The sequence below is a fragment of the Mauremys reevesii genome, linkage group 1 (genome assembly GCF_016161935.1).
Source record: "Mauremys reevesii isolate NIE-2019 linkage group 1, ASM1616193v1, whole genome shotgun sequence".
Lineage (NCBI taxonomy): Eukaryota > Metazoa > Chordata > Testudines > Geoemydidae > Mauremys > Mauremys reevesii.
This window is the reverse complement of record NC_052623.1, coordinates 311,212,782-311,230,520: the sequence shown is the minus strand read 5'-3', so window position 1 is coordinate 311,230,520 and position 17,739 is coordinate 311,212,782. Positions and strand designations below refer to the sequence as shown.

Here is a 17,739-nt window from a genome sequence, read left to right as displayed (position 1 = left end):
GCATCCCTCATCGGATGGAGCTCACATCTCAATGGTCACAAAATACAGGGCAAATGGTCTCTTGTGGAGACAGGCCTCCATATCAACCTGCTTGAGCTCCGAGCAGTCAAACGCATGCACTAGGTTTCTCCCACTGATCAATAACATGCGTACAAAGGTCATGATGGACAACATGGCCTGCATATTCCATATAAACCGACAGGAAGGTGCAAGTTCTCATTCTTTATGCATAGAAGCTATGGAACTAGTGCATCTCCCACAACATCTTAATATCAGTGGCCTACCTACCAGGAATACACAACACGATGGCTAATAGCCTCAGCCACAAATTCCCACATGAATGGGAGATAGTTGATGATTCTACATGACATAGTCCGACAGTGGGGGACACCAGTAATAAATTTGTTAGTTATCAGAACCAGAAATGTTCACATTATTGCTCCAGGGCGGGAATTGGATGACGCTTCTTGGGAGACACTCTCCTTCCTTGGGACAAGGGCCTTCTTTACGCCTTTCCCCCATTCCCTCTATTACTGAAGGTCCCGTTCAAGATAAAAAGGGAAAAGTATCATTCTGATCACCCCCACCTGGGCTATGCAAACTGTAGCAACTGGCATTTTGTCCACTAATGACTCTACCAGTCACTCCTTACTTCCTGTTGCAGAATGAGGGACAAACCCTCCACCCCGATCTGTGGATCCTGCCACTCAAAGCGTGGCTTCTTCATAGATCTAGCACATAGAGACCTCTCACTTTGAGGAGGTACAGGAGGTGCTATTACACAGTAGAAAGAGCACTACTCATTGTACCTACTTCCAGGAATGGAAGAGGTTCCAGATCTGGTGCCAACCCAAGGGTGTCACACCTAATACAGCTGCCTTACCGCTGGTCCTAGACTACCTGTTAACCTTAAAGAAATCAGGTCTCTCTATTAACTTGCTAAAGGTTCATTTAGTAGCAATCACAACCTTCCACTGGCAGGTAGAAAGCTTTTCTCACACAACTACAAAGAGGTTTCTTAAAGTCATAGCAAACCTCTTCCCACAACCCAGGCCCTCACTCCCAATCGGACCTCAGTCTAGTGTTAAAAGGACTGACTAGACCGCCATTTGAACCCAGGGCTACTTGTTCGCTAGCTCACCTTTCCATGAAGACGGTGTTCCTCATTGCCATCACTGCAGCCTTAAGGATGGGGAGAGGAGATAACCTTGATGGCACATCCCCCTTTTTATTGTGTTCGTCTCTGATAAGGTCACACTCAGACCACATCTGAAGTTCACCCCTAAAGTGACTTCTGCATTTCACATGAATCAACTTATTCAGTTTTCAACATTTTATCCCAAACCTCATGAGGACAACAGGGAAGCCATCCTCCATATGCTCACTGTGAGAAGAGCCTTGGCCTTCTATTTGGACAGGACAAAGGCCTTTAGAAAACCTCTGAGTCTCTTCCTCTCTGTTCTGGATAGATGGAAAGGTGCAGTGATCTCAGCTCAGAGGTTCTCCATGTGGGTCTCTGGCTGTATTAAACTCTGCTACCAACTGTGTGGGGTAATACCCCCATTTTCAATACGCGCACATTCCACAAGGTCAGTCTCCTCATTGATCGCCTTCTCAAAGGGTATCCCTATATCTGAAATCTGCAGAGCAGCTACCTGGGCATCTGTGCATACCTTTGCAGAATGCTGTGCTATTCTAGGGGACTCAGCTACAGATGCCCAATTTGGTGCCATAGTACTGTCATCTCTATCGGCCGATTCCAAAGTCCCATCCTCCATTGGTGGGTACTGCTCGGGAGTCACCTACAGTGGAGCACCTAAAGGGACACTACTCGAAGAAGAAGTTGTTGTTCATTTTGTTCAGTAGTAATGGCGTTTTGAGATGTGCATCCCTATGGGAGCACGACCCACTCTCCTCCCCTCTACTTTGGAGTTCCACTAGTTGACTCTGCAGTGGAGAGGGAACTGAGGAGTGAATGCTTGTGCACGCTTGCTGGCCTCGTGGCGGGCCAGACGTATTTCTGTTGAAGTTCTCCAATCAGTGGCGCAGGGCTGTGCACACACCTACAGTGGAGCACCTATGGGGGGGGGGGTCATCTTAAAGAACCATTGTGGTGAGTAATTACTACTTTTGTACTCAATTTATTTCAAAGTGTTGTTTTCTGTTGATGTGGAAGGATGTGAAAGCACTGCATGTCTCTATCTTTATTAAAATTCTGATTTTTCCTGCAAGAGCTCTCTGCAAAAAGGATGTTTTGGGTTTTTTCCTCTGCCTCAAGCTGTGAGGCCAGTTGTCTTTTTAGTCCTTGCATAATCATTTGATCACACTAAACTCATTTTTCTTAACTACAAATTTGTCAGACTGTGGAATCATTAAGAGTGAGGTAGCCGAAAGAGTGCCAAAGCCAAACTCATTTAAAAATAACAGACACCTGCACGGTGATGAAGGTAGGACACCTGGGCTGATGCTTCATAAATTACAAGTACATAAATTAATTACTTGTTTATATTACAGGTTCAGACTGGGCCCCAAGTATGAAAATATGAAACACATGGTCCAGTCCCCCAGAAGTTTACTATCTAATATTTTAAAACAATAGGTGTGACAAAAAGCCCAACCCCAGTCAGTGATCAGGATAAAAAATTTTCATCTCTAGTTTAGAATAAGACTTTGGATTACTGTCAGGTAGTAACTTTAGTTATCACCTGTTTGCTATTTTTCCTTGGATGCAGGTTACAAATTTAAATCCTTTCTAAACATTAAATTAACTTTAAAATAACACCTTGACTCTTGTGAGGATGATGCATACATTGGTGGATTCTGTAATCTGAAGTGCTGTCCTACAAAGATACTTCTGAATCTGAATAGTTTATTTGAATTGCTAGTAATGTACTTAGCAACAATAGTTTTAAATGTAAGTCTAATGCTATATACTTCTGATAATTATCCAAATTATGTGAAATAAATATCTAAGTTCTGCAATTAAGAGCACTGTTGTCATTTTGCTATATATACAGTATTGACAATGAAGCTAACATTGGACATTTACAGTGGCATGATTTCTGCCTGTAGACATTGAGACAACACAAATAATAAATCTCGTGAGGACGCTTTTTTCCTTAAACACTGTAGACATTTTTTTAACCGTGTGTGTGTGTGTGTGTGTGTGTCTGTCTGTCTGTCTCTGTCTGTGTGAGTCTGTATAAAATTATTAGTGTCATGTGTGCATGGTTCTTTACAAAGAGAACAAAAATGCTATATGTGAAATATTTAAACCTTTATATATTTACTAGAGATTTTATTTATAGTCTCCTGTTTGTTTGAGAGGTATTTTAACTATAGTATGAAACTAGTGCAACTACTCTTGAAATCAGACTAACAAAAACAAGGTTATTCAAAACATACACAGTATTCCTAAATCTCTTTTTAGTTGGTGTAATATCCTCAGCCTTTTCATTTTGGTAATTCTGGTTCAACCAGTGCCCTCAGTAGAACTTGTTTGAAAAATTGACTCATAGCACCAAGGGTAAGCATCAGCCAGAAAACTCAATATTTATTATGCTGATCAGAATAGTTTCATTGTTACCTTGTGCTTCCCACCTGGTATCTCTGTTGTGTTCAGCTATTATCTCTCACCTTACGGTTAGTTGTACTGTCTTCAGGGCCATCTTCTTAGCACAATGGGCCTCTGCTAGGCAACTTCAGAGTACAAATAATAAATAATTTTCCCCTCTATTATTTAGTCGGCACTTAATGTTCTACATAACGTTCTTTTGCTCCAATTGTCTAATTCAGAATATACCTTTAACAAATAGCATTTGATAAAACTGAATTTCTACTTTCTTAGGTTACTTCCCCCCTCAGGAAAAATTAGATTACTTGATGTTGGCAGCTGCTTTAATCCATTTCTGAAGTTTGAAGAATTCTTGACTGTCGGCATAGACATTGTCCCAGCTGTTGAGGTATGTAATGTCTGCTGAATTTATTTTTAATTTGAATTCTGTATTTTAGGGGTACTTTCTATAGTAAAAGACTTAAGGGAAGGTGGGTCTGTTTGAAAAGCAGATATTCTGTATGGCTTCTGGAGGACGGGTGGAGTGAGGAAGGCCACCAACAAGATTCATATCAATGGAAATATCTTTAAGATTGATAAACTTAGATTGTTTCAACAAACATCACATTGGTCAAGCCTCTATAATATGAAATTTTAGTGTTAAAAGAAACAAGGAAAAAACTGGCATAGACATGCAGTATATTTTTAAAGGTTGTTTCATTTTTCACTAGCCAAGAACAAGGAAGAGAAGACAAATTACTTTTTTTCAATTTATAATATGTTAAATATACTATAATCAGAGCCGTTGGCTGGATGCAACAAACACCACAATTTATGGCTGAAGTTAACATTTGTGTCCCCACACAAAATTGCACTGGCTTAATTAAATCTGAGCGACACATAATATCCTTAGTTAAACCAGTGCAACTTCTGTGTTTTGGAAAAGTCCTGAAATGTTTTTAACTTGCTGTAATCATTATGTACTGCTTTTGTCTCCCCATCTTGGCCTTATTTATGTTAGTGAGGATAACCAGACTCTAACAGAATAACAGTGCCCTCAACAAGAATGAGTCACAAGAGAGTGGGAGGGAGATGAGAAGATACAGAAAAAGCATAGATTTTTATTTTAAATCTTTAATCGCATCCACTGACTCCAAGAATCCTGAAGCAAATAAGCAATTTCATATCTTTTATATTAGAAATGTAATTGGAAGCTAATAAATATTACAACTAATCTTTGTAAAGACAAAGTAAAAATGTAAAAGCAGCCATAAGAACATAAGAATGGCCGTACTGGTCAGACCAAAGGTCCATCTAGCCCAGTATCTGTCTACCGACAGTGGCCAATGCCAGGTGCCCCAGAGGGAGTGAACCTAACAGGCAATGATCAAGTGATCTCTCTCTCCTGCCATCCATCTCCACCCTCTGACAAACAGAGGCTAGGGACACCATTCTTTACCCATACTGGCTAATAGCCATTTATGGACTTAGCCACCGTGAATTTATCCAGTTCCCTTTTAAACATTGTTACAGTCCTAGCCTTCACAACCTCCTCAGGTAAGGCGTTCCACAAGTTGACTGTGCGCTGCGTGAAGAAGAACTTCCTTTTATTTGTTTTAAACCTGCTGCCTATTAATTTCATTTGGTGACCCCTAGTTCTTGTATTATGGGAATAAGTAAATAACTTTTCCTTATCCACTTTCTCATTGTGAGTAGTGCTAGTCAAATCAGTAATATGACCAAATTTGATTGAAAACACAGGGAGTTGTCATATTTGAACACAGTAATATTTCAGCTTTCGTATTCTTTGATACTAATTCAGACAGTAGTTCACAGTGGGTGTTAAGTCAGGAATATATAGGATAGATGTGGAATTCAGTAATATTAACAGCTTGAGGATAATGCTGTCCTTCAGCAAAGATGTACATTCTGTTTGCTGCTGCTTTGTATAAAGGCTCATTGTTTGCTGCTGTATAGCAATGTTTAGGCAGTGCATGCCATGTATGTTGATGTGATCACCAGACTCTGATGCTGGATCCCTAAAAGGATTTATGTGCCTAAGTCAACATTTAAGCACTACTGTAGGTGCTTAAGCTACATTATCCCAGTGAGTATATGCATAGCTGCCTCAGTGTAGGTGTCTGGGTGCCTATCTCATGCCTAAGCCCCAGTGGGATCCTCAAACTAAGCCTTCCACATCTATCTTGCCTATACGGTCCGATCCAATTGGTGTGCTCCGAGCACTCCTCACCCCCACACAACACGGCTTGTGTGGGAGGGTATGCCTCATTCATAAGGACTTGCCCACACAGAGACTCGGTGCTTGGTAAGCCAGGATTTAATTCTGTAGTGCACTAACTTGCCGCTCACTAAGTCGCTGTGTGAACCCTGTTGCTGTATGCTAAAAGTTCTGAAGTGTGCTTTTACCTGTTGCTGGTAAACTCTGATGTCTGTTACAGCAGTAGGTCAGGTTGCACTAAGGAACTTTAGTGTGAAGCAGCAGCATCTATGTAGCAACAATGTGCAGCAAGCTACTACACTGTAGACTAAGGCTATGTCTACAGTATAGCTTACGTTGGCATAACTTACATCGCTCAGAGCTGTGAATAAATCACCTCCCTGCATGACATAAGTGCTGGTGTGGACAGTTGGCAGGAGAGCTTCTCCCTCCAATATAACTGCCGCCTCTCTCTCACACTGCAGTAGCACAGCTGCGTCTGTGAAGCTGCAGGTATAGACAAGCCCTTACACTGTGGCTTGGCATGCACTAAATCTCTGTATAGACAAGCCCTAACTTTTAGCCCAGTAGTTAGAGCACTGTCCATGGATGTGGAAGACCTGGATTCAGTTCAGTTCCCCTTCCCCGCACCGCTCATGTGGCAAAGTAGATTGAACCTGGGGGTCTCGCCTCCCAGGTGAGTGCTCTAACCACTAGGCTATAGTCATTCCATCTCTTTCTGCCACAATACACTATCTAAATCCCTTTGTGGATCTAGCTCTTGGTCCATGAACCCTTACTGATTCCCACCCTCCCATTTTTAAGCTAATTACGGTTATCATAGAAAAATTTGTCTGTGCAAGTCCTATATATAATATTTTTCAGTACAATTTAACACTAGCATGAGCTAGTATATAAAGAAACGCAAATTTCCAGACATACAGTAATTCCCCACTTAATGTCCTCTCGCTTAACGTTCTTTCGATCTTACGTCCCTGCTCCATTACAGAACGTGCTTGTTTCAAGTTGTGCAATGCTTTGCTATAACGTTTGGCTGCCTGCTTTGTCCACAGCTGGCAGCCCCCCTATCAGCTCCCCCTCATACACACCTCCAGCGCCTCCCACCTGCCAGCAGACCCCGCGGATCAGTGCCTTCCCCCTGCTCCCCCGCCTTCTGCCCGTGGCAATCAGCTGGTTTGCGGCATTCAGGAGGGGGAGGAGCGAGGACTCTGGTGCACAGGCTCCCTCTCCCTCCCCTGTCTCCTGAACACAGCAAACCAGCTGATTGCAGCAGGCAGGAGGCAGTGGAGGGAGGGGGAGCTTCCTGCTGCGTCCTTGCTCCTCCCCCTTTCTCCCTCCCTCCTGCCACCTCCTGAATGGTGCAAACCAGCTGATTGCTGCAGGCAGGAGGCAGAGAGGGGAGGAGCGAGGATGCAGCCTGTGGCATAAAGGAGGTGAAGGAGGAGAAGAGGCTGGTTAAGGGTGGGGGCTTAGGGGAATGGGTGGAGTGGGCAGGCTGAGGGTTGATCCCCCCCGCCCCTCCCCCCGCCTCGGTGCTTGCACAGTAGGGGAAGCTGCCGCTGCTGCTAAGCAAGGTGCTTCTCCTAGCCTACGGCACCTTCAGCCTCCTTTCCTGCCTCATTGTCTGTAGTGCCAGTGGGCTGTGCCTATGTGGGGTAAGACGGGGGCACCTCCCATTGCTTCATACTCAGCAATGATGATTGTAGTATTAAATTGTTTCTTTAAAATTATTTACAACTTATACCTGTATTGCTTGTTTAAACTGTACATAATGCCTTTTGTCTGGCAAAAAAAAATTTCCCTGGAACTTAACCTCCCCCACCCCATTTACATTAATTCTTATGGGGAAATTGGATTCGCTTAACATCGTTTTGCTTAAAGTTGCATTTTTCAGGAACATAACTACAATGTTAAGTGAGGCATTACTGTACTTAGAAAAACTAACTACACAATCTGAAAATAATCATACGTTTTCAATAAGATCATAGTTCAAGTAAGGTTCTTTGTAATTGTGTAGAAGAATGTAAGATCAGATTCTAGCAATGAATAACTATTCCTGAGGTTTCCCAAATGACTTATTTATAAACTTTAAGATGCTACTAATGTAACTCATGGATCTTAATCCATGTCAGGCATTAGGAGATAGAGATGGTTAAGTACTTACAGGACCTTCATTATGTGACCCATAAAAGTGTAAAGAGGCTACTATGGAAACTAGTAATGGGTTGAAGAGTAAACTCTGTCGTGGAGTAGAAACTAGGGGAAAGACAGCAAATAAAGAGTAGGAATTAAAGGTCAAGTTTGTATATTGGAAAAATCTTAAATGTGGATACCATATTCTGAGAATTAGGCTTTTTAGGATATTTGAATTTTGTTGCTGCATTTATTAGTAATAAGAGTTTCCCCTATCCATGAGGACTTGACTTTTCTTTCTGTACAATACCAAATGAAAAAAACAAAAAAGGGCAGGGAAAGGTGAAGAGTGCAGTTAAAAGTTAACAAGAAGCTTTAGTTGACCTTTTGATCCTTTTTCTTAACGTTTTGGATCAAGATTTTTAAAGGCAAAATCTTTTTGTGAAAGTCTATCAGATGGCAGCAAATGTGCTTGTTGGGGAATAAAATGTCAGTTGTAGGTGGTAAATTGATGTTCTCCTGTTCTTCTGTTAATTTTATGTCTCAAGACAAAACAGAATGGCGGTGAGGAGGAAATCACAAAATAGGAAAATGCATTTTTTGCTCCCTGGATTGTAGTAAAATTGCAGGAAGAACCTAGAGGTACAATACAACAGCCAGTTGGATGCTCTGTGAACTGACTTTATATCTCTTGTTTGGGGAAAAGCTGTTGCCCAGGATGTTCTTGTGTTACTGTTTTTTTTTTGTGGGGGAGATTTTTTTGCTGAGATCATACTGGCAGCTCAACAATCATTTTTAGCTTGCCAAACCCGTCTGACCAAAGTACTGCACAGTTATATTTGCCCTCACTGGTTATATCAGTCTCTGAAGGGTTGGCTGCATGGGGGAGTTATTCCAAAATAGTTATTTCTGATTAACTCCATTTATGAATGCTCTCTTTCTGGAATATGAGTATTCACATATGGAGTTAAACAAGAATAGCTAATCTTTAAATTCACACCCTACTTTATACTGGATTAATTTTCATTTATAGACAAACCCTTAAGGCAGAAAGAGGAAACATAATATACAGGTGGCCTTGATATTCTTGCTGAGTAAAACCCACCCTTGTGAAGAAATCCAGGACAAGGCCTTATGAACCATTCACTAAATTCAAGCCTTGCACTGGTTGTCTCTGTATTGGGGAGAGGGGGAAGAGATGGGAGAAGCTTTTTGCTTTCTCTCATCTCTGTCCAGCATATAAAAGCACAGTATATTCTGAAGTTCTCGTTTAACACAGCACAAGAGCAGCCAATGTGGGAAATCATATGTACACACACCAGTCTGGCAAGCAGCATAAGGAAAACTATAGTGGTTACTGGCTAACTTTTTTTTAAAAAATCCCCGTTTTGATAAAGCACTCTGCATTGCCAGCAGATCGAGGGATGTGATCATTCCCCTCTATTCGACATTGGTGAGGCCTCATCTGGAGTACTGTGTCCAGTTTTGGGCCCCACACTACAAGAAGAATGTGGAAAGAGTCCAGCGGAGGGCAACAAAAATGATTTAGGGGGCTGGAGCACATGACTTAGGAGGAGAGGCTTAGGGAACTGGGATTGTTTAGTCTGCAGAAGAGAAGAATGAGGGGGCATTTGATAGCTGCTTTCAGCTACCTGAAAGGGGGTTCCAAAGAGGATGGATCTAGACTTGTCAGTGGTACCAGGTGACAGGACAAGGAGTAATGGTCTCAAGTTGCAGTGAGGGAGGTTTAGGGTGGATATTAGGACAAACTTTTTCACTCAGAGTGGTGAAGCACTGGAATGGGTTACCTAGGGAGGTGGTGGAATCTCCTTCCTTAGAGGTTTTTAAGGTCAGGCTTGACAAAGCCCTGGCTGGGATGATTTAGTTGGGAATTGGTCCTGCTTTGAGCAGGGGGTTGGACTAGATGACCTGAGGTCCCTTCCAACCCTGATATTCTATGATTCTAAGTAACAAGTCCTGAAATTGTTTTAAAATGTCTTTCTCTTTATCCCTGTTGGTTTCTGTCTGTCTTCTCAGTGTCTGTCTTCTCAGCATCTGCAACTGACAGAGGCATCAGCAATCTGATTAAAGCACTATTTTCAAAAATACTTTTTGCTAACTTTCTGCTAATCTTATGTGTTACTTGAAGTATGTACAATTTTCAGATGGCACTACACAGAAAATCATAATGGGGTTATTTTAATACTTGCCAACAAATACCATGCAGTTACCACAGTTGCATCCTATTCTAAATATACTGTGGTAGAGAATGAGATACCACAGATCCTGTAATGTGGCTACCTTGGCAAAAGCTGAGATTTTTAATTCCAGTTACTGTATATTCTCTGTTCACTTCATGTCACAGTGCAAGCCTGTGAAAAGTAGTTGAAAGATTCCTGGAGCACTAATGAGATCTTACAACTTTATATACATTCTCTGAGGAGGAAACGATTCTATACAGACAAACACACAGAAAACCAGAAGAGGAAAGTCTTAATGTAAACAGTGACAAGTAGCTTTATAACAGTATGGTCTCTCTAATTCACACTTTAGGAACTTTTACATAGTGTTTACCATTGAAAAATGAGCAGTGAGTGTTGAGGTCTCTATGAATGAGTTGTTATACAAAGTAATGCTGCAGAATCTTTACTATGCTGTAAAATAGCATCAGATTAAGCTCCATTTGTCAAATGTTCATTACAAAATGTTTTTCTATCCTTGCTTTTCATCTTCATTTAATTACTAATTTGCAGTTCAGTATTTCACAGTAGATGGTCCAGGCAACAGTGTAAATTAGTGAGGCTCTACAGTGTTAAAATGTTTTGTTCTAGGAATGTCATCTTTTCTGAAGGAAGTCAGGTAATTAGTGAATAGACTCTATTCGCCAATAGATTTATTCAAAGTGTCATGAATTGGCATTGTAACATTGAACAACATTTTAACATCTAAATTATTTTTTTACAGTATTCAATGTTTAGAGGCAATAAGAGCTTGATTCTGTGTGTGTACTCAATTACCATTGCGTTGTACTCCGCAGCAATTTGGACTAAAGTTATTCCGAGTTACCTGGATTCTTTAGACAACTGGATTGTTTGTCTTCATTTAATTTTTTTTAAAATGGGTGCTTAGGTGTAAAAATGAAAAGTATAAACCCACACAGGAGCCACCCCAGCATTGTTTTAAGATTGTATTACTCATTTTATACTGTCCCACATTTTGCCTAATATGCCACAGTTTTTGCATTGACAATGTGCAGCTACAGTGGGAGAAAGAGGATTTTAGCAACTGAGTATGAGACATTTGTGGATTTGAACATTTGGAGATGCAAGAAGACAATGTGGAACGAGCACATTATCTGAATGTTTCTACCAAAATTATCAGCAGTGAAATAGTTGTGTGACACTTCAATCTGCAATTTATGGTTTCAGAGATGACATCAATTGAGATTAAAATGGGTAGTTCACATTTCTGAGCTATTGGGTTTCAATGCATTAAATCACATTTTGAAGGCTTTCTATGCAACTATGATAGCTGGCACTCAACTTTTTTTTTTAAAGCTTTAAATTCTACAGCACAATTTAGTAGCAAGAGAGATTAAAAGGCTGCTGAATATCTAGGAGCCTTTTCATAATCATCACATGCCTTTGCATAATGTTTGTTACTGAGCGTAATCTTAATCTATTTTAATATTTTCTCTCACCAGAGTGTATACAAATGTGACTTTTTAAACCTTCAAATTCAGCAACCTCTCCAGCTTGCGCAAGATGCTATAGATGCCTTTCTTAAACAGCTGAAAAATCCCATTGATTCTCTACCTGGAGAACTCTTCCATGTCGTGGTTTTCTCACTTCTCCTTTCTTACTTTCCATCACCTTATCAACGATGGATATGCTGCAAGAAGGCCCATGAACTTCTGGTGCTGAATGGCTTGTTGCTTATAATCACTCCTGACTCTTCCCACCAGAATCGCCATGCTATGATGATGAAAAGCTGGAAAATTGCCATAGAATCCCTGGGCTTTAAGCGTTTCAAGTATTCAAAGTTTTCTCACATGCACCTGATGGCATTTAGGAAAATCTCCCTGAAAACTAAAAGTGACTTAGTTAGCAGGAACTACCCAGGGATGCTGTATATTCCACAGGATTTCAACAGTGTAGAAGATGAGGAATATTCTAACAGTTCCTGCTACGTCCGATCAGATATTGAAGACGAACAGCTAGCTTACAGCTTCATGGAGCTTCCTGATGCCCCTTACGATTCAGACTCTGGAGAAAGCCAGGCTAGCTCAGTCCCTTTCTATGAGCTAGAAGATCCTATATTACTTTCAAGTTAATGTAATAGTTAAAATGCCCTTTAAGTCCAAACTTCTTTATTGCTTAACAAATTTTGCTATACTAACATGGGCTTGTTACATAAAAATGGTTTGCATAGAGAAAATGCAAAGGTTTACAGAGTTTGCTATTTTTTTCTACTTCTGAATTTTAAAATTTATTCTTGTACAAAAAGTGAAGAATACACATTTTATGCAAAATGACTCGTGTCATAGCATAAATTGCTGTTACTTTCTTTAGGACTTTTCAGAAAGGTACCATTCTTTTCTTCAGTGCTGTGAAGTGTGAATTCTACTTAATTTTGCTAAATGTCTTGTTTCAATATTTTTAATTCTTAATATAGTTGAGTTTATAACACTGGAGTTGGTGGATTTCTGAGAAGTAATTTGCACTTTGATAGTAAATGTGCAAGTAAGTTTGGAGTAAGCTGATTGGTGGTTAAACTTGTCCATTTTTTTATTGAACAAAGCTTGTTCTGTGCCGCAGAACGCGGTTTCATTCTGGATAAGCTTGGGCTGAAGAAACTTAAAGATCTTGTTGATCTTTCTATTTCAGTTAATTGAGGTAATGCCAAAATACTGTATTGGGGCATACTTTCCCATCTCTATACACATGTAAAACCTCACTGGCATAACAGAAGTTAGATGTGTGGTGATGAGAGACTAGCCCTGACAAATTATATAGTTTGATAGGTTTAGATACCTATTTTTACTTCAAAGCTGGAAAGTGTTTGGAATTTTATGATTATAGTAGCACTAACATATCAGTATTGCCCACATTGGATAGTTTTCTGAATTCTCCTGAAATCCTATTTTGCATACAATTTTAAAGCAAAATACTTATGGGTGGGGAAAAAATGCTAAGATTAAGTATTCTTTTATAACTGTAGATATTAATTTCAGAATTTCCACACGGTAACTCTAGTAGGCCAATTTTGTAAGTACTACGACCCAATTCTACACATTTAAGGATGTATATACATGTAAGTGAGTAACCTCACTGACCACTCTCATAAGTGAGGTTAAGGGCACCCTTAAGTGTTTGCAAGATTTGGGCCCCATTCTAGATAAGGCATTTGGCTGGACACTCTTCCCGTGACTTTCTAAGAATTGCTCTGCAGTTTGATACAGACAAAATCTGATCTGTACACATTCTGAAATATTTTGTTTAAATGTGTATAGTAAACCTATATCCTTCTGCAGACAAATTTCTGTACTTATGTAGAAACAGTGGTGGTTATTTTTGTGGGCTTTTTAAAATACTTTTGCTCTCCATTTAAAAAGAATTGCCAAAAATGTCAAACCTTGGGTACCTGAAGTTAGTCTTAAATTCTTCTACCTAACTAGAAGTAGCTTGAATTAGGTTCCTAAGTGTGAGTTTTAAGACCCTAACTTTAGAGTAGGCTTGAAAATTTTTATCCAGTGTTATCAATGTAGTTTCACAAATGATAAAAATATCTTTAGGCAATATAAAATTAATCTTGTATTCATCAGTCAGAAATTACCAATTGCCATTTCTAGTGTGAATTTTTAGGTGGTTATTTTTTTGTTTTGTTTTTAAAACACTTCCATGGACGTTTTGCACTGAAGTTTCACAATTTCCAACTTCTTGATTGCTTTTTCTTTGTATTCTGTATTTTCTTGGCAATTGGTCCTACTTACACTAAAAATTTCACGAACTGTATTAAGTTGCTTTATTCTTCAACATAAGCTTTTTGTACATCTTGCATGGCACAGTTTATTTATAAACAAAACAAGAATTATATTTAAAAATGTAAACATTTTAAAACTAGATGGAAGTGTTAAATTAGAACTCATGCAAAATTAAGAGAATATTAAAAATTTAACAGAAAGCCACTGATCTAAATGAAATCCACCATGTATTTTGAATTAAGTTAAATACAGCTTGATGTTCACATGTAATGCTTAAAATTTCATTTTTTTGCAAAACTAAGATGCTTGGAATCAAGACTGCATTCTTCTCAGTTGAGCACTGCTGGAGTCAGTGGTTATGTTAAAGCTAAATGTTGGTGCTATAAATTCTCAGTTGTTTACAGAAATTACTGATTATGCTTATACTCCGAAGTGTGCATGAGCTATTTTAATTGGTACTCCTTTTAAGAAACAAACAAAAAAAACTATACAAAATTTATTACCACCTAGCATAAATGTATTTGTATTGGTTAATGTAAATTACACTCCATTTACCATTCATTCAGATGGGGATGGTTTGGAATTCAGACCAAGGTATACTCAACAGAAATAGTTTTAAACATTGAATGTTTGAATTCAGCCTACATGACAGCTTGGTGACATTGTGGTTGTGAATCAGGGACCCCAGATTATTATAGAAGCTGTGGTTCTTTTTGCTGCCCAAACTAAATACCTTTAAATGCTTTCCAGAAATGGAGGGTTTGGGCTGGTCTGAGGAAAAGTGGCTTCTTGCTACTCAGGCCTCCCAAGACAAGAGAGAGATGTCATGGTCTTCTAGAAATACAGTTTTTGGAGGTTCAAGAAGAAGAATGTCTCTAGGTTTTGAAACTCCTTAAAATTATGACTGGACACAATACTGTGAAAGAAGATCCCCATACTCCAGGTGTCAGGGAGAGGGAAACGGGCATACCACAGAATATTTGTTTGCATTTATGTTGTCTTTATTTCACTACTTTTGTGAACAAAGCACATGTATTAAAAAAAAAAAAAAAAAGCCTTTTGCAAAGTGTTTTGTTTCAGTGGAACTGTTCTTTTCTTGCAAGCTATTTATTTAGATTGTCATTAGTGTACATTAATCATAACAATTTTATGTGGTACTTATAAAACACTTTGGAGAGGAGTATTGAATAACCTTTTATAAAGCAAGAAATAGTAACTAAAATGCAAAATTTGGTACCTCTAATTTTTTTTATAATTTTGCTTCATAGTTAACAGAAACAAACATAACTCACTTCCTTGGCCTTCCTGTCCTGCTACATACCTCCCCTTGGTTTCTCCCTTCCAATCTGTTCCTCACTGTAGACAGGAACACATTCTGCTTTTCTCCACCACTCTTACCCTTTTACAGAGCACAACCTTGCAGCACCTACAATAGGTGTTTCCTCTCAGCCATTATCAATCACAGAGGCACTACTGAGATGTTTTCTACTGCAGCTAACAGTGCAGAAGGGAAAGAATGAAGTGAAGAAAGCAGAATGTAGACCCAGAAGACTGAAAATGCAGGATTCCAAGGCCATTTTAGGAGAAATGTAATGAGTCTTGTCTCAGTGAATACAATGGACTCCACTTCAGAGTTTATTTTTCTGTTGCGTTTTAGCAATTCTCAAGCTAAAAGGTGCATAGAAAATGTTTTGAGTGTACATCTTTCTCATACCCACTTGGAAATAGGCTCCCATAATCCACTGGAAGGGAATAAACTGTAAGCATTGGATGCATTGTTGGGGGTTTTTGAAGTTTAGAAGGAAGAATTATGAGAGCTGCTAATACTGTTTTATCCAAGCATAATACATAGCTGAAGTACAAATTAACTTGTAATGATGTCGTTTAAGAATCCCTATGAAAGCAAATGCTGTTCCCACCCTGCTAACCTGTAACTGGGGTTTCCTTCACTATTAAACAGCATCAAATGTTCTTTGGCTGCTCTTAGTGATACTCCCTGCAAGAAACTTTCCATGCTTTTCTCCCTACTTGAAAGAGGGGCTTAAACCTTTTCAAATAAATCTGCAGTTGCAACTGTTAAACAGACCTAGTGGGTCTTATCTGCATGAATCAGCAGAATAGCTTTTTATTACCAGGGCCTAGTACACAACTTATTTCTCCAAAAATTTCAATAGTATTCCTGGAGCTGAGCCAAAACTAGGGATAGGGAGTTCCTTTCTCTTGAGACCTCTTAGTTCTCTACTGCGAGCAAATCAGTTCCTATCTTTTAACTGCTCTGCCAGTTTTAACTATTAATGGGAATGGTTACCAATAGTCTAGTCTTTCTGCTACCCATTCCCACTGTTAAGCTTCACCTTTTTCAATACAAACTCAAACACCAGCTTTCTGTTCAAAGGCCATAGTTATTGCCCATACTCTCCAGGTATTAAAGGTCCATGCACTTTCTCTCCACTGCATAAATTCCTTATGAAAGTGAAAAATCATGGCTATATAAAATATATGGAAGTTTTTAAAGAAAACAGTATTCTTTTGGTCAAAATTTGATGTACTATTTTGTAACTAGAGATATACGATGCAAATAAGCTTCAGACCAAATAGGGCAGAGGTGGGCGAACTGTGGCCTGGGAGCCGCATTTAATCCAGCCCTTGAGCTCCCATAGGGAAGGGGGGGTCTGGGGCTTGCCCCACTCCAGCTGTGGAGAAGGGGTTAGGGTCTTGCCCCATTCTACCTGGCTTCCAGAAGCAGTGGCATGTCCCCACTCCAGCTCCTATTCACAGGGGCAGCCAGGGGGCTCTACACTCTGCCCCCACCCCAAGTACCACTCCCTCAGCTCCCATTGGCTGGGAACCACAGCCAGTGGGAGCTGCAGAGGCAGCGCCTGCACACAGGGCAGTGTGCAGAGCTGCCTGGCCATGCTTCCGCATAGGAGCCGGAGAGGGGACATGTTGCTGTTTCTGGGAGCTGTTTGAGATAAGCACTGCCCAGAGCCTCCCCACGGAGCCCCTCCTGTGTCCCAACCCCCTGCCTGAACCCCGATCTGCCTCCCCACGCCTTCCAAACCCCTTCATCCCAGCCCAGAGCATCCTCCTGCATGCCCAACTCCTCATCCCCAGCCCAATCCCAGAGCCTTCACCCCCAGCTGGAGCCCTCCTGCAGCCCAACCCCCAATTTCTTAAGCATTCATGGCCCACTATTTCCATACCCAGATGTGGCCCTCAGCCCAAAAAGTTTGCCTGCCCCCGTCCTAGGGTATTACAGAGACAAGGTGGGTGAGGTAATATGTTTTACTGGACCAACTTCTGTGGGTGAGAGAAGCTTTCCAGCTACATCCATCTCTTCAGGAGTAGTCTGGTGTTATGCAGCTTTCTAGTAAATGTCATTCTACTCTTTGAAGGAAGGGCAGCACTTGCCTCCAGGATTCAGCGGGCAGAGTAAAGGGGGACTGGGCCCTGTGCTTAACAGGCCTGTAGCAAGCTACCACAAAGAAAAAGCGGTGGGAGATTTAGAAGATAAAATATCACTATACTACAGAGCAGTGAGTGGGGCTGCAGGAGCAGTTTGACCCCGGGACTCCCCACCCAATCCGTATGCCAGGCTGGGAGGTGGCGCCACTGCTCACCCCCCTCAGCCCGCGTGCTAGGGCCCTGCCCGGCCCGTGGCCCCGCAGCGCGAGGGATTTGGGATTTCTCGCTCCCTGACACTAGCGTGCCGCGCCTCCCGCTCCTCTCTTGTCCTGGTGAGCGGGGATGGGGTGACCCCAGCCCCTCATGCGAGCGGCGGGGAGGCTGCTGCTGCTGCTCCCATTGCGGGGCAGGGCGCCCTCCCACAGA

At 40.8% G+C, this 17,739-nt stretch overlaps 1 protein-coding gene across 3 annotated transcripts in view; it reads left to right on the top strand.

Annotated features, from left to right (window-relative positions):
* Positions 1–14,962, top strand: part of BMT2 (base methyltransferase of 25S rRNA 2 homolog) — a 61,334-nt gene extending 46,372 nt beyond the window's left edge. For all 3 annotated transcript variants that reach the window (XM_039509710.1, XM_039509692.1, XM_039509702.1), the window contains 2 exons: positions 3,848–3,962; positions 11,629–14,962. In XM_039509710.1, coding sequence (XP_039365644.1) covers positions 3,848–3,962; positions 11,629–12,258 — 745 coding nt within the window. In that variant the 3' untranslated portion in view covers positions 12,259–14,962. The remainder of the gene's footprint in view (positions 1–3,847; positions 3,963–11,628) is intronic.
* The last annotated feature ends 2,777 nt before the right edge of the window (positions 14,963–17,739 follow it).